The sequence below is a fragment of the Leptosomus discolor genome, chromosome 9, assembly GCF_034619465.1.
Source record: "Leptosomus discolor isolate bLepDis1 chromosome 9, bLepDis1.hap2, whole genome shotgun sequence".
NCBI lineage: Eukaryota > Metazoa > Chordata > Aves > Leptosomiformes > Leptosomidae > Leptosomus > Leptosomus discolor.
In genome coordinates this window covers 35656524-35681101 of record NC_141399.1, presented here as the reverse complement: position 1 = coordinate 35681101, position 24578 = coordinate 35656524, and the positions used below count along the sequence as shown (strand labels likewise).

At 45.2% G+C, this 24578-nt stretch overlaps 1 protein-coding gene and 1 long non-coding RNA gene across 3 annotated transcripts; one reads left to right on the top strand and one right to left on the bottom strand.

Annotated features, from left to right (window-relative positions):
- The first annotated feature begins 1403 nt into the window (after positions 1–1403).
- On the top strand, positions 1404–7922 carry LOC147414908 (uncharacterized). 2 transcript variants are annotated; one of them, XR_015183777.1, is made up of 5 exons: positions 1404–1437; positions 2605–2673; positions 4175–5810; positions 6171–6282; positions 7815–7922. It is a non-coding gene; the product is annotated as an uncharacterized LOC147414908 (long non-coding RNA). The 2 variants fall into 2 exon arrangements; XR_015183776.1 differs by having other exon boundaries at positions 4175–6282.
- On the bottom strand, positions 6272–24536 carry POF1B (POF1B actin binding protein). Its single transcript, XM_086470211.1, has 14 exons — positions 24129–24536; positions 18340–18378; positions 17765–17866; positions 15651–15863; positions 14189–14319; positions 13140–13167; positions 12058–12132; positions 9489–9581; positions 8425–8538; positions 8111–8263; positions 7881–7991; positions 7118–7246; positions 6760–6833; positions 6272–6407 (listed from the first exon to the last, which is right to left on the bottom strand). Exons 1-14 carry the CDS (start codon positions 24534–24536, stop codon positions 6272–6274), a joined length of 1806 nt encoding a protein of 601 aa, XP_086326337.1.
- Positions 24537–24578: the final 42 nt, after the last annotated feature.

The following is a 24578-nucleotide window of genomic DNA, read 5'->3' as shown; positions in this document are numbered from 1 at the left end:
AAGGACGTACAAGTTGGGGTTAGGGAAGGGAGAATAAAGGAACGTGCCTGCTAGGCAAAGAGTAACCAGAGAGGAAGTGGTATTACATGCAGTGCTCTTACTTTGCGTAAGTAATTTAGGATCTTTTTATATAGAGATGGTGCATGTATTCATCCAGCAGAAGGTAAGACTCAGGTAGAACCTTTTTTCCCCTCTTTTTTTTTTTTTGCTACAACTGTGTTTCCCTGGTAACTGAAATTCTGTATTAAAGCAAGTGGTTGGTTGGTATTCTTGACGTTAGATTTTACTAGGAAGTGTCATTTTAAGTCTTCTGAAACGTAAGAATAAAATTTCACCTGAATCCTCAGCAATTTGAGGCACAGCTTCTAGAATCTTTTCAGTGTACTTTCCCAGTAAGTATTTAAGAGAATTTGTGATGGCTGTTATATTGTTACCGTGGGGGTGTCATGATTTTAAAAACGCTTCATGTCAAATCCCTGTAAAATTTGTATCGTCTCGGTACTTCCACAGATCCCTGCTCTGTGTAGTCTGTACTTCTGCCCTGCCTGGCTTCCTCCCCGGAGCTGGCAGCAAACCCTTCTGTTACCCAAACTGATGAAGCCTTTAGGGTGGGATGAAGTGCTCTACGGGCAGGTCCTGCTTACTCGTTTTCAAAGCAGATGAGTTCTGTAGGAAGCAAGTGAGAGAGAGATGCTGCCACCTGTAAGCCTTGCAAGTATTTTGACTTCAGTGTTGAATTGAATGATAAAAGTTGATGGTATCGTATCTTATTACTTGTCCTGAAAACTCAGAATGATGCCTCCCCTCACTGTTGTGAAGTTGCATGATCTCTGTGCTTCCAAAGGCACTTTAGTAGGCACGATTGCCTTTTGTGCATAGCTGCATTCCTTAGTGACGTTGATGTATGTCTTGCCTTTTGCCACGTTTCCAGGAAGGGCTTTGAAGCTGTTGGAAACAACCCTTGCTTGTCAGATTACTACAAACCTGCCCCTGCAGCAACGCTAACTAATGGGGTGCATTACCTTGCCCAGTGTTTGTGTAGTAGGATGCCACGCCCCAGTAGCAGGAGCAGGAAAGGTGCCGCATGCTGCATCGCTGTTCACTGCCTGGGAGCACAATGCTGAGGATGTTCAGCTGTTCTTGACCGTGTTTGGATTTCTCTGCCTGCTCCTGCGGTGAGGTACAAACACGTCATGGTTGCTCGAGCAAGCAGTGAGTTTCACAAACCTGTGGAAGGGTTGCTTTAAAATGCCAGATCTGTTTACTGCGCTTTTGTATTTGAATGGCAGACTACGAACTCCTAAAATCCAGGAGCAGGTAAAAGTGATTCGTGTCTTGATCATCATCTGTATTTTATTTTCTTCAGGTTTCAGATGCCCACAATTAAAGATAATGAAGTTGAGAGAAGAACACCAGCAGAGTGCTCTCAAGGTAAAGGTAAGTTACCTTGACGTAGTATTCACAGTCTATGTCGACTCTTCAGAGAGAACGCCGAAGGTGTCTGTAACTTGAACCAGGACTCTGTTTGCCTTCAGTTTTGCAGCTGAGGCAGAGAAACCTTTATTCCATACTGTGTATTGAGTTGGGTGGAAAAGTCAGTAGTAGAAAGGTGTGAGAAGGAGATGCGTGCTGTCAGATCTGTGAGGAGTGAGGGTTTCTTCAGCTACGCTGTTGATAGTCAGCCTGATAGGGCGGGGGGGGTGTTGTTGTCAACACAGGAAGTAAATGCTGGCTTTGATTTTCCTAATTTGTTCCTGAAAAAAATGAGAAGTCTTAGTGGACCTACCTGAAATTGAAGTGAAAAACTATTTAAAGTATACTGTGTATACTTACTTACATAAGTATCATTAGGGTGATAACTAGCATTTACAGAGATGAGTAAATGAGAAAAATGTGTTTGCGTAAACTCCAGCAGAAATTGTTATGTAATTCAGTTTCAATTCAACAGAAAAGAGGCAATAGCAAATAATATGTACTTTTTATAATAGAAAAAGTACTGAATTTGCTTTTTAAATAAACCTGGTTTGAAAACAAAACCAGCCCCAAATGCCCATTATGCTGCTTCTACTGTCTAATTCAGCTTTTTCACAAGTATCTATTGCTTCATGTCATCTGAGTAAGATGTGTTGTTACAAGAAGCATTAAACTGCTCTTAACAAGCCTTAGAGAAGCTGATCCTTGCTACACAGTACAGTACTGACGTCTGTCTTTCTTTCCGGATTAGCAAACGGGGCTTTTTTAAGTAAGTAAGTCGGATGATGTTACCTGTCTCTTCAAGTATGGGGAATAGTCACGGTGTTTCCAAACAGAATCCCGGCTCTAGATGCGTAACAGTTCATTTGCCTAATCATGGCCTTTTGTCATGAAATTACACCCCCCCCACCCAACAGCTCTGACTATGTTCAGAGCCTGCACCTTTGTCCTGTAAGGGCGTTTAGTGCTTTGTGCTGCTGTTACACAGTTGTTAGTCACCCAGAGTTAAAGAAGCGTTGATCGGTGTTGCTGGATGCCAGGGTCCGTCCGTACCCCGCACTGCCGGGGCAGTAGCTGAAGCGAGGGCGCAGGGAGCGTGGCCGTTAGTAACTCCTGTTTCTGCTGTTCTAGCACCTTCCGAGCCCCCTGCGGAACGCTGCTGGCCAGCCGAGCCCAGCCGAGATCGTGGCAAAGCCCACAGTAAGTCACCAAATGGTTCTGCGTCTCCTTCCGTCATGATGACTGCACAGTGTGATGGCATTAACCAAACCTGGTGTTCTTCCTCTTTTATGTCTTTCTGTCTATTGTTTAGGTCACTAAAGGTGAAAAGTCATTAGATGACAGCGTAACTAAAATTGTTCATTATTGGGATGACACCATTCTGTCATCAGTATGTTAGCTCTGTGTTTATAGGTACCTTGTAGCTAGCTGCTACACAGAAATGAGGGGGTTACTTTAGAATCTAATTGTTAGTTATTTATTTCAGCGTGGCAAGGCACTCCTCATTCAAATGAGGAAACTTAAATTTTAGCTAATTAAAACCTCTTTTTATAGAGCTAGGCTGAAGTGAGTGTCGTTCAGTGGTGCAGACTCTTCACTTTTAGCTGCTGAAGGCACTCAAGGAGCAGTGCGAGGAGCAGGTTTTAAGCTTGGCTCCTTCTCCCCATCGCGAAGAGCATGAGGCCGTCATTGACGTCCCAGCATTAACTGGCTGGGGGACTGGCAGCAGCAGGGACCCAACACTAGTCCTTTACTTGTAAAAGTGCATTTAGGGGAACAAGCTGTCTTAAAGAAAAGGCAGTATCACCCCACCTGTAACAACCCCTTCCAGCCTATCAGGTAGACACGAGATGTTGCCAGTACAGACAGACGTGATTCAGGAAGTTACACTGAGGTTTATTTCATAGTTACACATCACCTACAGCGTTCTTTCACCATTAAACATTGTCTATGATATAGGTTATTTGTTAGTAGAAATACAGGACTGCAGAAATGAAGCCAAGCAAGAACCCCGTGATGAAGAGCCAGCACCCTTTGATTGCACAGTTTCAGATTTCCCCTATGATTCTCTGTACTCTCTTGCTGAGACATCTACTTACTTATTAATACCAAATCATTTTGAGAGAATTTTTGTGGTCCTGCAAGGAGCAAAAATTGTACGTGGAAGGTTGGTCTGATAATAAAAGTTAGTCTATGAGCTACTTTCATGCTAAGTTTTTCTATATAAAAATATACCAAGTTCTTTTTTAAGCACTGCAAATAAATACTTGTGGCTGGTTTGGGGGCTTATAAAGGTTCAGCTGAACAGACGTCAACTCGGAAGTCAGTGGCATTCTTTGAAATTAGCATTTGCCCAATCATTTCCCCGAACCGGGTAACCCTGGTAGTCGCCAGTTTGGTAGGTGAGTTTAAGGTCAGTAATCTTCCTTTGTGTTTTAGCTTGCCATACACAGGAGATGCAAGGTAAGTGTTTTTCAGTGAGGTGAAGTTCCCCATGAAGGTTGTTTCTGGGTTTGCTTCATCTTCACCAGGCAGCAGTAGATCAAGCAGCAATCTGTGCCTCTGTGCCGAAACCAGCCTTTCCATGCGTACGGGACGTAAATTCATATCATTCTCGCTTCTCGGCACGAGTAGACAGGACAGAAGAATATGGCTAATAGTACGATGAGGAAAAGGTTTCAGACATCTTTTTGTCTCTTAGATTGCTTCTGGACTGGCTGAAGAACAGACATTAGCCATGTCAAGAAAATCTGAAGTCCACAAAAGCATGGCAGAGTGCTCTCTTCTGAGCAGAAGTAAGCGCATGAGATAGTACAAGTGACATTTGTGCCAGGTGTGGTGGCAGATGATGGACACAGGTAACAGAGTTCGTTCTTTATGATCAGAATGAGACAGGGTTTTCCATCACCTTCATGCTTCCTTGTGCTTAATGTGTTCCTCAGCTTTTCTATCAAGCCTTTGTTGGAGGCAAAATAGCAGAAAGTAAAGCAGTTTTAGTTGTGAACTCCTTTGAGCAGCTCTGATGGCTCAGAGATTTCTTTCATTCCTGAAAGAAAAAAGCAGCTTGTTAGAAGAAAATACACAAACTTATCTCTTACCATCTAAAGCAAGACTGCCTGGTACCTAAAGCACGTCTCATTTAATTACGTATCAGTTTTCTCCAGCAGCCTGACTTTCCAAGTGCCCGAAGGGGCCAGCGAGCCTTCCTTCCCTCCTGAACAAACACCCAGCGTGTCAGTGCTTGCAGCAGCCGGCGCTGGCAAGGTCAGAGCTGTATCATTAAGCCGTAAACGGCTTTGTTCAGCAAGGGGCAGATGGCAGAACTGGCAGATGTCTCCAGTAAACACAACAACAAGGAAAATAGCTTGGTTTTGTACTTGGGAAAACAGCCAAGCACAGGAAGTTTTCAGATACCTAGAGTAGGCAATACAAAATTTCTACCCTAGAAGTTTTCTCTAATATAACCAGGATCAGTGTAACAAAGAACGTTTAAGTACTTTCACTTGCGTATCCTCAAGGGCTGAGCATCGGAACTGATCACTGCCTGACAGTCAGTGTAAAAGCCACACTACCTGGACACCTCTCAGCACTGCTCTTCAATCACAAATGCAGATACAAAGATCTGGCCGACGGCACAGAAATGCAGAAAAAGTACTTGTGAAGCCTGGAGTAAAGGTGAAATTGGCTCTCCTCAAACTTACCAAGTTTATCTTGCAGCAAGGCCATTTGCCCTAGTGATTGATAGAGACCTTGGGAAACTTAAAATATAAGCGGTTCTCATTAATGATACTGATCTCTTCAACTGCAGATCCACTCCTCTTTTCCACCTGGTACAGTGGGAAGCAGGACAAACTTTTCAAGTGAGGAGAGAGGGAGTTTAGCCTTATCAGCGTAATTTCTTTACGAATGGGTAATTCCTTGACATTTCACTAGGTTGCAATGCAACTGGATGAGTTTGAGACAGCAGTAATGAAACTGCTGTTCGCCAGCAACCTCTGCCTTTTAGTGACCCAGTCCTACTCCAGGTGACATTTCCTTCAGAACACGCCAGGTGTTTCACCCTCCCTCTGCACAGGCTGCCCACGTAACGTCTTGTCCTTGGATGAGTCCCCACAGAGCCGCTCTGCCGTACTCTGCACCCGCCATCATCAGAGCCGCGGTTCGGCACACGTGGTTGTGGCCTGGCCCTGCTGATCCTTCTCAAGCCGTTCCTTGCGTTCAGACTCGGCCGCGCTGCCCTGTGCCCTGGAGTGGCACTAGCCACTGCGGCCCTCCTGCTTTTCTGGTTTTACTTTCAGTCGCTCCTCCAACAGTCCCCACTCGCCTGCAGTTCCCAGGTTAGTCACGGCCCTGTCTCGGTGCAAGGGACATGGTGCTTCATATGTTCTAGCAGTAGTTTGGCGTTGTTAATCCTCATGGTTCAGAGGAGCAGGGCCCACCCAAAACACACCCGCACCCGGGAGCACAGCACAGAAGTTCCTGCCCAACTCACTCCCCAGCACGGTGGTGCCCAAAGGCTGCTTGTGCGTGAGGGCAGAGGCTGGTGTTAGAGCAACGCCCCTGCTTTTGTGAAACGTAATTACGTGTCAGCAAAGACAACAAAAGGGTATTTTAGTTATACTCCACCCAGCAATTACCACCTTCTTGGAGCAGACTTACAGTTCCTTGATTTTAATCGGTCTCTCTGCTTCTTACAGCCCAGTTAAATTAACACACTGGTGTTCGCTCAGATGTCAGTTTTGGCTAATCCTGGCTTTGAAGTTAAAGTGAATACTTGGGAATGCCAGAGACCGAACAGTCAATCTCCAGGTAAACTTACCTGTTTCCATATCTCTCCAGTCCTCTCAATCACAATCGTTTGTGATTTATTGACAGGTGATGTAACCTTGTAGTCATCAGACAAGAGACCCAGAATAGGGTACTGGTTCCTGTACCTGTGTTAGAAGAGTTGCAAACCTGTAACCGAACTCTGCGCACGCATACCCAGATCGCTGACTCCAATCTTGCCACATGGCCCTTCCAGTCATTAACCCCCCAAGCGTTCCCCTGGTGACTAAAAGCCCGTACAGCCCTGCCAGTGTCGCTCTGACGTGCTGGCCACCCTGGCAGTTGCTGCTGCAGTGCCTATCACTGAGTCCTCCTCGGACAGGAAACCTGTCTCGACTTTTTCCCCTCTAAGCTGCACAGGCAGCAGTAAGACAGCTGCAGGAATAGGTTGGTTAACAGAGGCTACACAGTGGAGAACCAAAAGGAGGCTTTTTTAAGAAAGGTGAATAGCTACATTACTTCTTCGTGATGATAGCTGTTACACCAGGGGACTGACTGCCTGATAATTTCTCATGCTTCAATCTGAAGAGGTCCTGAGAAAACCAAAAGTAAACATTCAAATTAAATACTGTTTTATGAAGTACTAGTTCACTAAAAACACAACAAAATATTTGCAGAAATTCCTCTCAAAGAGCAGTCAGAAAAAGCCTGTCCTCCCCCAAGGCTGGCAGAGGAATAGCATTCACTTTTAAAAAATCCTAACCCCAGCTCCCGAACCAGGAGAGCACAGTGACTTCCTGCTAAGGTTCCGCCTACACAGTAAGTGGGGACTTAAATACAAAAATTCTTAGAAGAGAAATAAGTTGCGTTATTTTACCTCTTGCTGTTGTTTAATAAAAGCATCTTTCTCCTCCAGCATCGACGTCAGTTCTTGCAACCTTATTTGCAAGTCGCTGTTACTTCCAGCTCTCTCCGATATATCTTGCTGGAATTGGCATAACTGAGACTAGAAGACAGAGGTTAGGGAACAGTCAGGTGGTTGGTGCTCCCTGCAGTCACCTCTTAGGATGTATCTAGGACTCCAGATGTATTTTTTTCATTAAAACCATGAACAGCAAGACCCAGAGCTTTTCCAGTAAGAATGCTGAGCAGCACAGTAAATGCAGAAAGTGCTACTTGGACTGAATTCAGCCCAGTATCAGTTTAACAGTTTTACAACGCAGTAAAGCCAATACAAGACTGAACAAGTTGAACTGTCTTCCCGGATGGTAAAATATTACTACAGTGATTTAAATGAGATGTTTCCTACGTCCAGTTTTGACCGGGATTTATTTTTGTTTTCTGTTGCCTGGCTTTTTGGCTAGTTTCTTACTACAGAAGGTGTCTGTAGGAGAGACTGCTAATCTGATTAATCCCCAATTTGTACATCTAAGGAATTGTACTTTTTTTTTTAAAATCACAGTTTTGAGTTCTAGCATAAGGGCTGCTGAGCCGTCGTTAGTGTCTGCGTCTGAAGTAATTGCAGAACCAAGAGATACCTGAAATACAGTAGTTCTTCCCTGTTCCCTCATTAGAACAGCAGCTGTTTGCCTGCCATCGTACAGCGTGAGGAATGCACACGTGCCAAGTTAAGCACCTACCCTAAGACTGCGGATCTCACGGTCTTTATCCTCTCTCAAGTTATTGATCATCTCTACATAACGGCTGGAGAGTTCATCTGTGGTGGTCTGTAGTGCTGGATTAGCGCAGCTCTGCAGAAAATTATTTTTTTTTATTTTAAAAAGAGAGTTTTCATCATTAATTTTCACATGTCAGTGCATCTGTACCTGTGTGTAATAGCTACCAAACACGGAACAAGTGAGCCCGGTACCTGTAGCCTGAGGCTCTGGACCTCCTGCTCCAAGGCACGCTTGCAGTACTCCAGCTCCTTTAGCTGACAATCCTTCTCTCCCTCACTGAGCCGAAGCGAGAGGAGCTGTTCTTCCAGGGAGCGGCATTTCGCAGTGCTCTCTCGGAGCCCTTGCTGGAAAGCACACGTGGAATGAATGCCTGGTGTCTGGCAGAACTAACACACACACACACACAGCCGCGCAGCAGGCAGCAGCTGCTCGGAGTGCTCAGCAGTCAGCGCACGGGCGAGGTTTCGGCTGACTAATTACACTGAAAAGAGGTTTGTGGATTTACCTGCTGCTGACGATTATTCTCTCTCAGAGAAGTCAACATAGTTTCATATTCTTTTACTTGAGAATCCTTAAAAGCCAAATCCTTCTTAAGTAAGACACCGTCCATTTCTAACTTCTGTAAGGCAAAAGTGTTCGCAGTCAATAGCTGCAATTTTTCAGTAAACTTTTCCCATGTTCAAAATGAAACATACTGAGTAATTAGCAAGAGATGTTTTAGAACTGAGAAAATACTGAATTTTCTTGAAACTATGGGGGTTTTTTAACTACACAGCACACAGCTGCCCATCACTGCAGTAGCTGTGGCTTTGTGTTGTGTGGTAAGCACTGGGATCCTGGACACAGCGCACTCTGTCCCAGAAAGAATTACTCATAGTTATTAAACAGAAACCCAGAAGAACTCCAAACTAAGACCACTTCACTGCATGGACTCCTTGCTCTGTGTGAAAGGTGACAGTTCAAACGCCCCCTCCCCTCCCTAAACTGCATTTTACAGGAGAATGCTGTGAAGTTTCCAGTGGGGCGAGTACTCGGGCCGGCGGGGGCAGCAACGGCTGCCAGGGAAGCAGAAACATCTGCTGGCTGTCGGCAGCCGCAGGGCACCAGCCTCACGTGGGGATGCCCGTACCCTGGAGAGCCGCTGGAGCGGTAAAGCCACCAGCGGATTCTCCTGTGAAGTGGGGAATGGGACTGTCGGGAGCGAGCGGAGCCCAGGCCTCCGACGCCTGAATGGCACTCGTCAGCAGGCACTGGGCGTGCGGGCCCTGTCCCTGGTGCCACACGCCCGGTGTATGCCAGCTCAGAGCTTTAATCGAACGTCACTCAGCAGAGTCTTTCCCTCCTCTGAAAGTATTTGGCTTTTTAGGCTTCAACAAATAGAACCCTTGCAAACCACTGCTAGGAAGAAGTCTGACCTCATCCCCTGCACGAGTCCTGCACTCCGTAGTAAACCATCTCCATGAAGCACCCAAAGTCTGACCCTCACAAGTTAATTTCATCATCACACACTTCCTACAGACAGGTGAAACCAAAGGGATGAGGCCATGGGAACTGAAAAGGACAGCTTACCCCCAAGTCGTCCTGCAAATGGCAGAGCTCTTCACGTAAATTTTTGAAAGTGGAAAGCACAAGTCTCAACGATTTATCTGATGTCACTCTCATCTAGGAAGCGGGAGGAAAGAAAACATACACTCCTGGTTAAATAGCGAGCTTTGTGTACAATGTGTTTGACAACAGGTGGAACAGGGAACTGCCAGACCCCTGAAAATAACTTCCTCTCCTAGAACTACTGCAGGCCGTTCTGTGGCGTGCCCACAGTTCCTGCGAAGAAATACATTTTCATGCACTTAGTTCTGCAAATGGCATAGGTTTAAATTGCTGCCTTGTAACACAGGGTAATGTTCTGAAAATGGAAGGAACAAGAGAGCAAAGAACTGCATTTGTTCACCAATAAAGGGAAAAATAAATGTGGTAATATTGCACAGTCATTTTTTTTTGAGCGTTCAGAGCTTTGTGACTTACGCTGATTTAAAAAAATTACTGCCCTACCTGAGAAGCCACAGAGGAGCAAATCAGTCATCATCTGTGCGATCTGGCAAAGCACACTGTCAGCCCAAGGGCAAGAGAATTTAATTAAAATTTTTTAAAAAATTAAATAAAGAAAAAAGCATACAACCAACTCCTCCCTTTAAAAGGGAAAAGATCCCAAAGATTAAAGGAGTCAACTGCACGAAAAAGGCAGGCAGTAGTGCACGACACCTACATGGCACTGGTCACTCTTCTTTTAATTCATGTCAACAGCTGCAGTGATTCATGTTAAAACACAACTTGTTGCATTTCATGATACATTTCTAATATTTGGAAGAAGAAAAATAGACTCTGAAAGAACACACAGAGCAATTCCTCAAGTTTTGACTTGTCTGGAGGGGCTGGATATTCTGTGCACAAGATGTATTTTTAACTATCCGGACAAAAGCGAAATCCTCCTGCCTGTTTCTCTTCCAATGCTCTCCCTTAACTTTGTTTGTTGGTCATTTAAATGGAAGCAAGCTGGCAAGATCTCCATCAATATTTTTTATCCCCGTTGGTGCTGTTATGTGACTGAGGCTTCAAAAATAACATTTCTAGTGTAAAACTCACCTGTTTGTTAATTAAAGTGGAATTTCAATTTTAACTTGATGGTTTTCTTGGTTTTATTGTGAAATATACAATAAGAGTAGATTAAAAGAAGGAATTAAAGACAAAATGGTTGAATTTAGACTATAAAAATATAAGTAAATCCCCACTCAGCAACTACTTAGTGCTAGAGGTTGCTGAATTCCAGAGGTGTCGTGTACTGCCACAGTGAAATTCTCCGTGCACTTGGACTTGAGGCCCTGGGCACACCCAGCACGGTCTCTGCCTGAGCAGCCTGGCAGCTACCTCAGGATCGTACCGCACCCAGCTCCGGGTGTACGCTGACAACATCTGCTTTCCCAAGAGGCCTTATAGCTGCGGGTTTTTTAGGCATAGGTGAGAATGTAAAACCAGCTGAATTTAGAGAAAACAGGAAATGGGTGTTTCAGCTCGTTCACACGGAGGGGAGCTGAACCAGCTTCCTGGGACCTGCTCTGACATGAGGGCACGGAATATTGCGGTGTCAATGTCCATCGTAAGAGTCACAGAATAATCCAAGTTGGAAGGGGCTCGGGAGGTCCCCTTGTCCAACCCCCCCGCTCAAAGCAGGATCAGCTGCGAGGCCAGACCAACTTTATTCTCATGGATTTGTTTTACCAGGCAGCGATTCCACGCTGCAGCTCCCAGGTGGGGTCCCCTTACCCTGCCGCGGGGGGACCAGACCCAGACCTCACCACGCCTGCCGAGCAGTGCAGATTGTCCGGGATCCTGTTCTAATGTACCTACATGTCAAATGGTTCTGGAGTCGACAGTGGGATCCACTGTTTTTAATGTTTTATCCCAGGCAGGGGCCATTCCCCTCAGCTCTCTTCAGAGCGCTTCACAAAGAGGCCAAGTGTTTTCTACAGAACACGCTGCAGAGAGCGCTGCAGAGCTGGGAAGCAACAAAATGAAGAGCCGTTATCAGACCCTCACGTTCCTGCCCTATCGCCTTCCAGCCAAACCCGTGTGGCTGGTGACTGAAGCGGCAGGTTGGGAGGGTCAAGTAGCTGAAAAGCAAGATTGGAAGAAACGCCAAAGGCTTTAGAAATGGAACCAAACCAGTAATGGTTATGTTTTGTTACCCAGTGTCGTAAGCGTGCCTCAGACTGGCGTGTTAGGTTTGAGGATTTTAACCAGAACTTTTGTAAAAGGTGAGACCTAAGTTACAAGCATTGCATGTAGGTGGCGGCTGATACCCCAAGTCAACATTCAGTAAAGCACCTACTGCCTGCCCTTCGGTTTTGGAGTAAAGCATTAATATACAACACAGACAAGAAGATGAAGAGCTGCGTTCTCCAGTAATTGGTCAAAAGCCAAGATGGTTTCCAGTGGAACGGCAAGAAAGCACCAGTAATGCTTAGTTTAAAGCACAATATAGAGCAAAGTATGTTATGTACAAAATCCTGGGGTGTGCAAGCCAGCTTCCAGTGTTTCAAGTTACCATAGGCTTCCACACACCCCCTCCACCCTGCTCACGTACCTGGAGGAGGTAACGAATCTGCTGCTTTGTTGCCTCAGACAGTCCTTTAGGAATTAAATCTTCAATATCTTCAGTCTAAGCAAAGAAGGGAGGAAAGGGGAGACATCTCGATTAAGAGTTTTGCCTGGTAGATCATAACGTGGTTTCTTCATGAATTGAACAGCTTTACTATGAAAACTACATTTAGTGCAGGGCAAGTAAGAATGAAAACAGCTGAAAGTGCATCCAGAACACTTCCAAAGTCTTACATATGTGTGGCATATAAAAACTGAGACGAAGTGATACATCAAGCAGATATTCAAATCATTGAGTTTCACATTTATTTTAAGAGCAGTATTCAAAACAATCCTCTCTCAAGAAAGCAACAGCTGACACCAAAACAGAACTCCCAGCAGCCTGTGTATGAGCAAATCTCGTGTTTCTGAACAAAGAACAGACTGTGGGCCAACTGAAGATGACCAGTGTGTCACGGTAGATGCTGCCAGCGATTACGTCGCATTGCATCACGTAATTTAATCCTAGGCAAGTATTTCTGCCATACACACAATGCCTTTAAAGACAGCAGAGGTGCTGACGGTTCTGTTGGTGGCCCAATCCACAGAAGTGAGCCTTCTGTAGACGCGGGCAGTGTGTTCTGCCGGCCCCCGTTGCCCTCATTCCCGCGAGAGGCAGCGTTCACCTCCTGCAGGGCCTGACGGCACACGCTGCTGAACGGCAGCATCGTTGGCAAGAGAGTGAACGATCCTTTGCAAAAGACGCGCGGTGAAGACACGCGCAACTGTGTAAGTGTGCTTTACAATGAAACCTTCACTGCCACAGCAGGAAAGACTTTCAAAATTTGACTTGCATACTGGAATAATGCAAATTACTAGAGTTTCCTTTCAATACCGTCACATTTGCAAAGCCACACCTAGCAGTAGGTTTCCGGCTCTGAATGTTATTAACGAGCAGGAACCATTAGCTAACAAAGACCAGCATCCTTCACTTGAACTGGCCTGGCTTAATTTGCTGGAAGATCCACACCGTTGTCAATAGCACTACATGTCAGGGAACAGCTTGTGAAGAGCATGCCCGGTGCTTACCTGGCACGTAAGTTCAATGTCATGGTTCCTGTAAAACAGACAAAATCCAAGAGACCAATTAGCAGAAAGCTTCTTGAGAACTTTAAGAATTCATATCCTCATTCACAACTACATAAAGATTAAAATATGGAGCAAGAAAGGTTCTTTATCAGATTAAGAGCTTTTAAGGTGCCAGGCAACACGAGCTGTTAACTATGACTCCATGTAGAAATATCGGAGGAGACTGGAACACTAATAGCAGTACCGTTAGTCAACACAGGCTAACTACCTCTGTTTCTTTGGGCAGCTATCCCAATTATGTTCGTTAACCCAATTACGTTCTTAAGTGGCTGGGTAATGGTTTACCCAGAACTATGCTGCAATAGATTGGCATGCCTGAAGCGTTTATTTTGCGGCGTCAGGTTTTTTGTGATGCTTATATCCCACTTTTCCCCTGCTATGGGACCACTTACTTCAGTGAACTTGGAAAGCACCAAAGGAGACTGGGAGCAAGGGGGGAAGAACGAAGTGATGGTGATGGTGAGGGAAGGGCAAGAACGCTGTGAAGACTCAGATTACTGGCTCTGTGAGTCTGCATTTCTTTTCAGAGACAATCCGTAGGGCTCAGCAGAATACGCTGAACATTCATTTGCATGTAGATACTAAGCTTTATGCCTTACGGTGGCCATCTTTTAATCCATGACATAACACCACGACAGAACAAAGGAAATGGCAATTTGGACATTTGGTTGTTTCTTCAGGATGTACTAACAGAATTGTATCATTACATGTACGTCAGAGTGTGCTTTTTTGCTCTACGTGTAGACAAGGGATACGTAACTTACTGCGTATTAGTCTAAACAATTTGAGAAAGCAATAGATCTACTTGGCTTATAGAATTTTTATATCCGCAGTTACTCAGCAAATTAGATGAACATGTAAAATACACAATCAATTCTAATTGTCAGGGAATAAAAAGAAAACCAGCTTGCAAACAATACCGTCCTCTCGACTGTGCAATGCCAGATTTCTAGAACACAGAAATGACAGAAGACATGTAAAGCCAATACCTTCCTCCTATCTTTTCCACGTGCTGCAGCAAACAGTTGTACAAGTCGTTGGTCTTGCGGTTCAGTTCAGCGAGGAGCTCACCGAAATAGCGGCAGTCCAGCTGGTCATTGTTTTCCTGAGAGCAATTCACCTGGCAGAAGATACACAAGAAGATCAGAATCCCTTCTTCGGGATGAAAGCTGAACATGAACACGCTCCAAGTATGGTGGATTCAGTTTTGTTTGCTCTTACTAATCTGCCATTTGTTTATGCTGTTCTTTTCCTTGGTATTGAGTCTTCCATGTCTCCTGGTTTTCAGTAAACTATACAGAAATAAATGCGTTCCTTTACAACAAGAAATATGCAACATAGTACCTTCTACAGCAAAGTCATCATCATTATGCTAATATGGAAAGTGCTGAGCATTAGGAAATCTCATTAATATACGCGCTTTGGTAGCTCAAGTGGATAAAACGCCTGTGGGCAGCACCCAGATAAAAGCAGACAGGTGCAGCGTTCCCCACTGTGAAAAAGGAATTTGTCACAGTTCAAACGTTCACTTACACCAACAGTAAGAGTTTTGCCAGCAGCCCAAACTGAGGGGACCTAAGCTGGTTCATGGGAGCATCGGGCTATGGAGGATTCCGTGTAGGTCTAACGCTGAGGCCACCAAGTGCGTTTGTCTCAGCACCTCTGTCCCAAACAGATGCACAGGAAGGGCTGCCGCACTCCCTCCCCTAACTGAAGTAACAGCAGGCATGTGGCGCGAGCTCCTGCAGCCCTTTGAAACTCTCCAGAACCTGCACCCTGCTTCAAACGAAGGCCAAAGGAAGCTAGTTCTGTGCTTCCAGTGAACCTCTGTCAAATCCTTCTTCATCAAACTGAAATATATTTGGAGTCGTTATTGATCAGCTCAGGTAGAAATCAATCCTGAATCGATGTATGTCGAGTTCATAAATTAATGGATCTTTTCTCCAGAACCAGAGGCATATGCCTTACGATACTCAATCTCTGTTGTACAAAGACAGATGAAACCTGACCCAATCAACGGGTAACGCTCCCAGATAAAGAACAAAACCAAACAAACCAGCGAGACTTAACACATCTAAAGGACAGCAGAGCGATGATCAGTCAGTACACCTAAGCACAGGTCTATGCCAACAAGAAGCAGGATACAACACATAAACCAGCACTTTTTTCTTTTCTTTTTTTTTTTTTTTTTCTTAACAGCCTGTTAAGAAAAACGTCTTGGACAGTTCTAGGCAACATCTGCAATCACAGCATACACAGCTACCTGCAACAGACACACAACCTCTGCTGTTTACTTACAAGAGCTGTATGGTGCTCAATGACCCTACTATGAGTTTGAACAAAAACTTCCGAGATTGGGGATTAGCACTTTTACCTACCTGTGAAGTTCTGCACTGCATACAAAATAAAACCACACTGTGAATAGTACAACATTCAGCAAATGGTTCTTACCGGCTCACAGGTCTGAACTGTTACCCTCCTCACTGTACTTCCTCTGCAGTCATCACTCACAGAGACTGGAATGATTTCACAAGGGCTACTGGTCTGTGTCTGTTGGCACTGGTGACTGACTTGGGACTGCTCCGAGCGCTGGCAGGGCTGGGCAGCATGGCATTGATCAGCTTGCTGTGGAATCTGACACTGGGAAAACTGATACTGCTTCTCCTAGGAACAAGAATGCATTTTTCTAAGCTGCTGGACACAGCTTAATGAGATGAAAGCTTAACATAGATATATAAATCAATGAAATGTGTTTGTGCACAGAGAGACTGACAACAGTTTCAGATAATAAAATACTATATTTCCTAATAAAATTGTTTTTTTTTTCCTAATTGAACATGAGTTTGCCTCACACTTTCACACTTCAAGGTTGTAATTCACCAACTCCTAAAATTTTGGTAGCTGCAAATGCAAAGCACAGAAGAGACGCCTTTCCTGAGCTGTATGGTTCATTATGTTATTACTCATACCATACTCAGGCAATGGGACCTCCATTACTGAATTTAACACACGTGTATATCGTCTTTAAGTATTTTAGAGATTAAAAAAGAGCTCCAGTTGAACTACTTACTCAGTTTACAGTATTTCAGAAAAATGCTAGCACAGGAAATGGCTCAAGACCTTCTCCTCTATAAATGCTTTCAGCAATTCCAGATTCAGAGTGGACAATACATAAGGGACTCATGAGCCTTGTTTTCATAATCCCAGAAAAGTGCTGTTTACAAAACCACACACCAAAACAATAAACTAAAAACTCGTTTGTGTTCCAGTCAAAGCACTGGAAGTTACCAACTTCAGCAAACTTAACTGTTCCTCTAAATCACAGCTTTTACAAGTTTGCTTCAAAAAGTACGTATTTTGTGTCCTACGCAGAAGTACATAAATGCACGTCCTAGGCTGCAGGTAACTTTAACTGAAAACTCACAGTGCAGCTACATTTAAAAGGCTGAAACAACATCAGAACTCGGATACTCTGCATTACACAGCGGCACAAGAGGAGCAGAGTGAGGACCCAACGCCGCCATTCTGCGGCTGAGGAGGCCTTACACCAGGTTTCGGTCGGGCTGCCCAGGCAGCAGCAGCCATAGCACACGGGGCGCGCTCCTTCACCACATTGTCATTTCACCTGAAAAGTCTAGTGTGCAAGGTCCAAGACCACGTGCAGTGTAAACCGAAGAGCGGTATGTGGTGGGAGACTGGGAAATGTCCTTCAAAACTACACTGCTGATTTGCCTTAAATCCAGATACACCCTGGGTAACAACAAACCAAAGCAGAAATATGGTTTCTAGGACTAGGCTCCACACTTTTTTTTTTAAATTATTATTTTCTTTGCACACCATCTGTGGAAAGAAAGAAGCTATTAATCATAATTATCTCTTTTTTCCCCTTTTCCACTTCAGAGAATGGGTATCGCACCTAATTTATCTATCTAAAATCCAGAATGGCATGAAAACTTCAGTTTAAAAAAGAAAAAAAAAAAAAAAACAGATAAGGACAATCACTCTGAAATACCCTTCACTTCAATTTTTTTTGCTGTTGGAAGTAAGTGTTCCAGAGCAATAAAAATGGAGTAATATTTTTGCTATTGACAAAACACCAATTCTACAATGAAACTGCAGGCGGCTTTGTCAAATTTATTTTTTTCAAGAATAAGTAGGGGGAATTAAAAAAAAAAAAAGGAGTAGAAAAAGAAAAAAAAAATTGTCTTTTCAATTCATTTGTTTCTAAAAATTGATACCGGTCATTCTGTTGTAAAGCTACTGCAAGAAACTAATTCTCAGTCAATATTCAGATAAAGACCGACAGTGCTAGAGATGCAACAGCAGTTTTCACCGTTAGTCTGAAATAATAAATTCTTAATAAAAATACAGCAAACATTCCAACTTCTGCTATTCTTGCATACAGAAAGTGTTTCCTTTACTTTGTGTACGTGTCCTATACTGCAACAAGGCAATTCTCAGGTTGGCAGTAGTTCCCAATAAAAAATCAAACAACCCAGAAACAGTACTTTTCTAGTACCATCTCTATCTTCCTTTGCAGCAGGTAAGATAAACAACCAACTTACTTGGTGGGGATTTAATAGCTCGTACTTTCTGATTGTCTTTTCATAGATGACATTATTTCCAGGACAGAAATTTGCCCCTCTAAGAAATGGGGATAACGGCTCCTGTAAAACATTTTAATAAAAACATCCATAAATGTGTTCAAACAGCAAATTCAGAATTAGTATAATTTTGACTCAAAAATTATAAGGGTTTTTTTGTAACTCGAAGACACATACACTGCGATATGGTTCTTTAAGATATGTACATTTGAGTTTATGTCCATTTGGAAACATAATGTGCTTCTGCCTAGACAGGATTTGGAATAAACATAGTAGAAACTGAAATTCCTCTCCGCCGGCAATGTGTGAAGCACATTAATAGAGACTCAGCTGCTGAGAGGCAGGAAGCGTGACTGGCGATTCTGTAGTATTTTCGCTCCCTAACAATGTCGTCTCTCCCCATCAAAGGTATGAGCCACGTGATTTCAACATATTTAGCATCCCCAGACGGAGGTTGCTGAGCACTCTGCCCATCAGGATAATGAAGCAGCGAAGAGTTACAGGAGCAGAACTCCAGCACTGAACAGTTTTCCTACCTGATCAGGATTCTCGATAATAATCCTTCGAACAGTGCCCTGCAAGGAAGAAAATAAGCAAAGATTCAGCGATTACTGCACTTTAATCTCTAAAACCTTTTATGCTCAGAGCTCAGGCTTACATGGATTCCCAAAGTACAAACGTATGGAGATCCACAGCCCGAAACCACCTAGAAGTGTTTTAAAGCCAGGGCCTTTCCACCCCAAAGGAACGGACCCACACACAAGGTGACAGTATGCAATCTGTTACTTTCAGCTCTAAGTTGGTTTCTTCTCCGTCACCTCTTCGCAGGTCTGAGGGAATGAGTCCTTATTTTCCGTAAGTGCCAACAGGAGAGGATACAAACGAAAGCTGACATTCTGGGCTAGGTCTTCAAGGATCACACGTCCCTCTTCCACAGACACTTTTACTTACAGGCTTTCATGTTACCTATCAAGGTCAGATGGTGTAAATGGATGTACATCTTAAACACTTTTTGTTTCACCAAGGGAAGAAAATTTGTGTTTTGCTTAAACACCGAAACGAAAGGGCAGAGGAACTGCCGACAAACGCCATCAGGTCACTCCCCAATGCACCAAGCAGTGGCAATTGCTACAAAAAGTGGTCACAAAACTCCATAACTGACACCTACAAACAACGATGCCCACATGGAACATTTGCGCATTCTTGAATGAAAAATGAAATCTGCCTTTTTACATTACAGACATCCATCAGTAGCAGCAGTTTTGTTCATTTTCAAATAGATTTTTTCACCTTTTTTTCCCAGCACTGCCTACAAGCGATTGCGGGCACTGTTTTCCATTTGGTGGACACCACCAGTTACAACAAATCGTACACACTGCCTGAAGTCTCCACATCCAGGTCTTTATCCAGGCAAGCAAAATTGCCACTGAATCTAACCTAAGGACTGGGCAATTTGTTAGTTTACAGCATACTATTTGTTCTTCCTCACAGTACAAACTTCCAATTTTCATAATAAATCACTTCTTCCCTTAACCTGTAGGCAGTGCTCAGGAAGTTTATGTAGCTGCAGCTCAGACTCAGAGACATTCTTAACCAGGTAAGAGCAGCTCTGAAGTAGGTCAGATTTCCAGTTGTGAACTGTTGCATAAGTTTAGGAAGCCTGAAGCGGTTTTCCAAATCTCCCAAGAGTAAATCATAATAACACCAGGAAAGAGAAATCAAAGCAGAAAAGAAACCGGCGGCAACCACAATAATTAAGGAATCTCAAAATTCTAAGTGCTGCAGAAAACTTAGAAAGCTGATTACTCCTCCTCCCACGTTCCGCATACTTGAGGTAGGGCCGTCAAGGAAGGGAACCCACCGGCGCCAACAGAACTCTCTGTATCAAGACATAACACCAAAGAGACAATATGGAGGTCTGGACAGACAGCCCAACACCTACGTCACTCTGACACCTACAGAATTTGAACTAAAAAGTAAAATACTTAAAAAATGAACACCCACTGGTACTTCCTTCGCAGCAGGCGTATATACCCCTGACTCCCAGCACCTCTGAGCCTCCCACCACTGGCTCTGCCTGTCCTGGAGTGCTCTGGTGCTCCGACAATACGAGTACCGTGGGAGAGCAGTAGTTGTTCTGATTCAGAGCTGACTACCACCGTATGGCACGTGAAAACAAGATGACCACTGTACATGAAATGAAAAGACACATTTTCAATTTACTGAAAAGCTGGACAAACCTGCCTGAACTAAATCATGCTGCCACAGGGCTTTAGAATACATAACTCACACTGTCTAGTTTAGAGAGGATAACGTGTAAAGTTATTTTATCTAGTTACCTATGTGTTCTCAGAGGAATACATTCAGAACTGAGAAAACTAGAGCATTTTAAGTTGAAATACACTTTTATAATATTCAAAAGGACAATCTAATCATATGTAGAATATTATACAGAATCTAAGAATGTTTACTTCGATAAAATTATGCTTATTTTTAAGATACTCAAATTCTTTCATTTCCAAAGAACTTTGATGCAGAGACATTTCCCTCGCTCCTGTACAAACACGGATTTGCCTGCCTGCCCTCCCTCCCATACCAGCCAAGCAGGCTGGACTTGCACAGGCTGGGAGGGAGCGGAGCAGCTCGGAACCCTGTGACTGTGCCAGCCTGGACTACCCACCTTGCTCTGCACCAGGGGATGCCACCTGGAGCTGCCGCCCCGGCAGCCCGAGTGTGCTGCAGGAGGTACCCTGCGATGGAAGACAATCTCGGGCTATTTCCATTTTTCCATCATCCCAAGGGGCACGGCTGAGGCTGCTCTCTAACTTCCCACAATGCTTTGGAGATGCAACAGTTTGTAACTGCAAGAAGGAAGGGGAGGGTGGGATTTTAACAGGGAGAGCCTGCTGTGGATTTCAGTGGTACGACTGGGCTTGGGATTAGTTATAGCCTGACCAGTCCTTCTGGGTCTAGATTTATAATAACAATTTAAAAAATCTGTATGCTAACACTTCCATAATGCTTTTTACTAGTCTTTAAGATTTTTAAATTTTAAAATAAGCATCTGATTGATTTATCCAGTTATCATGTGCAAATTTTATGCAAAACCAGTACACTAACTTTTGTTCCAACAAGCTTCCCTCAGCTTCAGACAAACCAGTGATTAAGGTGAGAATTTCACCTATGTCAAAACCTTTTATCCATAACATACTGCCTTGGTAATTACAAGTGATCCAGTCATCTAATCAGAACTTATGAGTTACATTTGGCAGCTGAAACAGGGAAATGGCAGGCTACCTTTGAGGTCTGTTTGAAACAATACAGACAAATCTTACAAGCTGGTTAATATTACACCATTTTCACAACGGGAGGCGAGAGCCCTTGGCACTTCACAGAACCAAGTCCAGCCATGGAAAGATCTTACTCACAAGGTTCCTCACACAGACAGACAACTCCTAACAAAGGCTTTCAGGGGTTTGCCCCCTGCACTGACAGCAGACATCTTGCATGTGCCATTCCATGTAATATTTTTTCATGACCACGGTAAAAGGGTTCACACGAGTAAGCCACACTGGAAGGGAATTTATTCTAAACAACTTTATTCGTTCAGATCAAGCAGATGAAATCAAAATTTGCTATGAATTACTCCAGGTGAAGCTTGCCATGGCCGAGAGCAGCATTTGGCTTCTACACCGAGGATAAAACAAAGTTAGACCAAAAAAAGTAAACTGAATCCTGAAGCACAAAAAATACAATCACGTGTACTATACGCACACACCAGTTTCAAATTTTCCCTCCCTCTAACTCATTAGAAAGGTACATCAACACAACAGAACACACCAACCACGTGACTAAACAGTAAGACAGCGTATCAACAGCGATGTAGACATTTGTTATCATTAATCTACAAAAGCTCTCCAGAAGTAAATTAAATATTGCTCAAAGATAGCCCTTTGCCTTATCAACAGCAAGAAACTTAAACTACAGCTCTAGGCTGCCGTTAACTGAAAATTCTAGTGTTAAGTTAAAACACCTATACAAGATGGGTACCACTATGTTATTCCATTTATGCAGCTCTACATGATCTGCTCAAAGGGCAACAGAATCAACTCGTTTAGAAACTTCCTACACTCTACCCAATGCTTCTTTCTGACAGGTCCCACTCAGCACCAGGTATAGCAACTTCTGTCTACTCCCAGATGACTTCCCTGTTTGTTACTGTTTTCTTCTTTAATGACTTCCTAATAATCTTTATTAAGCACCTTCCCTCTCCACTATTAAAAGCACAACCCACACAAAGCCCGATTTGAACTCCGCCCTTTTTTGTCTTTAAAGTCTAATCCAGCAAAACACTTCAGCAATAAATTATTTTTCATCAGCACAACTTAATGGATTCAGTGACTATAACAGATGTTGAAAATTAAAGCAGAGACAGCATTTGAGTCTATAATCACACTGGTCACTTACTCATCTGAGTAGAGTAAGCCTAGGACTACAGTATCTGTTCCAATGAATATTTAATTAATTGAACGCAATTCAGACTATCATCTAGCCTAGTTGAGCAGATCACTTATCTGGGAGGTGAGACACCAGTGTTTACACTCCTGCCCCACACCTTGCAGAAGAGGGATTAACAGCTTTAGCACAGCAGGAATGAGTCTGTCATATCCAAGCCACATGAAGCTCCCGGAGAAGTGTCTCACTTGCCAGAATTTACAGAAGCCATCCTGAAGAAGAAGGCTGACCTTAAACTATGCAAATATGGCTTTGAAAGGAAATCAGATTTCATATTGTCTTGCTCCCTATTCTTTTTCACTGTTAAATATCTTTATACCACAGAGTTCAACTTGAAACAAATATACGTTGCCATATTGAGTACAGCACACAAATCCTGCTCCTACTGATAGTAAATCAGTCCGATGTATAAGAGAAAAGAATGGTCTAAGAATAAATTCTGATCTCCTTTTATGTTTTTATAGTCAAAGCTGTTCTCAAGTCATTGGTTTCTAGTTTGGTTTTTAAGATTAAACTAAGATATTGATTGCATATGTTAAAATTATATTAAATCCCATCAATACCTTCAAGCCATTCCCTGAGCGTGCAGCAAACCTGCTCACTGACATTCATCGCGAAGACTTCTAAAGCAACGCTAGGTGACCTCTATTACTTCCCTGTGTGCTTAGTCGCATACGTTATTAGCACGGTCAATTCAAACAGAACTACTAAGCACGCACACCTTCATACGGTGTTTACATGAGTAGCATCAAGGAAGCAGAAAAGTGTTTTTACGTGCACCCCATCATGTATGGGGATGGGGGAAGGGGAGCTGCAGCAGCACGGGGCCCCTGCTCCGACTGGATTTTTTACTGCTCCTTTCACAAAATTAGTTCAAGATTTTAAAAAAAGTGCAAACTCCATTTGCCAAACAGGAAACAAACATGGGATTGACCGATCCGTTCAAAATCAAATGAAAAAGCAGAAAATTAAGGAGTTCTGGATTAAAACGGGTTATCGAGATGCGAAGCTTTCCTCACTCGACGGAGACAGGGGTTACTTCGATAGCTGCCTGCTTCACAGGTAAGGCCTTCCCTGCTCGGCCCGGCCCCGGGCTGCGGAGGGCCGCTCGCCTCCCGCCCGCTCAAACCCACCCACCACCAGCAGATTAAACAGATTAGGTTTGGGGTAGACCCGCCGCCAAAGGCACGGCCTCAGGGTGCTCCGAAACCGCCCCGTTCCGCTCCCGGGAGGTGGCGGGAGCTCGCAGGGAGCGGCCAGGCCGGGCCCTCAGGGAGCGGCGAGGCCGGAGCGGCTCAGACCGGCGCTCGCCGGCGGGCCGCGCCCGAGGGACTCCGCCGCCGGGACGGAAGAGCCGTGGCTTTTCCCAAGACGGGTGTTTTGTGGAAGGGCCGCGTGTTTTTAAAGGCCGTCAAGGACACGGACGTGTCTCTCGGCTCAATCCGAGGTAAAACGGCTTTCCCAAGGAAAACCCCCGGGCACACGCGGGGCGGGCTGCCGAAGGGTTCGGCCGGGCCCACCCCCGCGGCCAGATGCGGCCCGGGGCTCTCCGCAGCGCCCGGCCTCCTCCCCCGCGGTGGGAAACCCGTCCCGTCCCGACCGGACCCGACCCTCACCGGGAACCAGCCGCAGCCTCCCCGCCGTGCCCGGCGGCACAAGGGCGTCTGGCTCATGGCCCGGGGCGTCCTTTGGCTTCGACGCCGCCTCAGCCCAGGCGGGAACAGGGCACCGCGGCGGGAAGATCCGCGGGGCGGCCGGGCGGGCAGGAGGCAGCGGCGGCGCAGCGCGGGAGGCAGGAGAGCCGCCGTACCTGTTGCGGCGGGTCGCAGCCGGAGATGACCTGCTGGTAGCCGTGCGAGCACTCCAGCGGCGAGGCCGCCCGGGAGGAGCAGGACGTGCTCACCCGCCGGCAGCCGGGGCCGTAGGTCCGCACTCGGTCGTACGCCACGCTGCTCTCCTGCTGCTGGTGGGGCGCGGGCTCGAAACACGGCAGGGGCCGCGGCGGCGGCGGCGGCTCGGGGCACGGCGGGGGCTCCGGGCAGGGCAGGGGCCGGGGCAGCGGCTCCGGGCAGGGCGGCGGGTCCCGGCAGGGCAGGGGCCGCCGGGCGGCAGGGAGCGTGCTGTAGTGCTGCTGGCGCCGGTAGTAGTGGTGCTGCTGCTGCTGCTGGAGGTGCGGGGGCAGCGCGAGGGGCTGCAGCTGCTGCTGGCCCCCGTACATCCCGGCCGCGGGCCGCGCCGCGCTCCGGGACCGCTGGCTCCG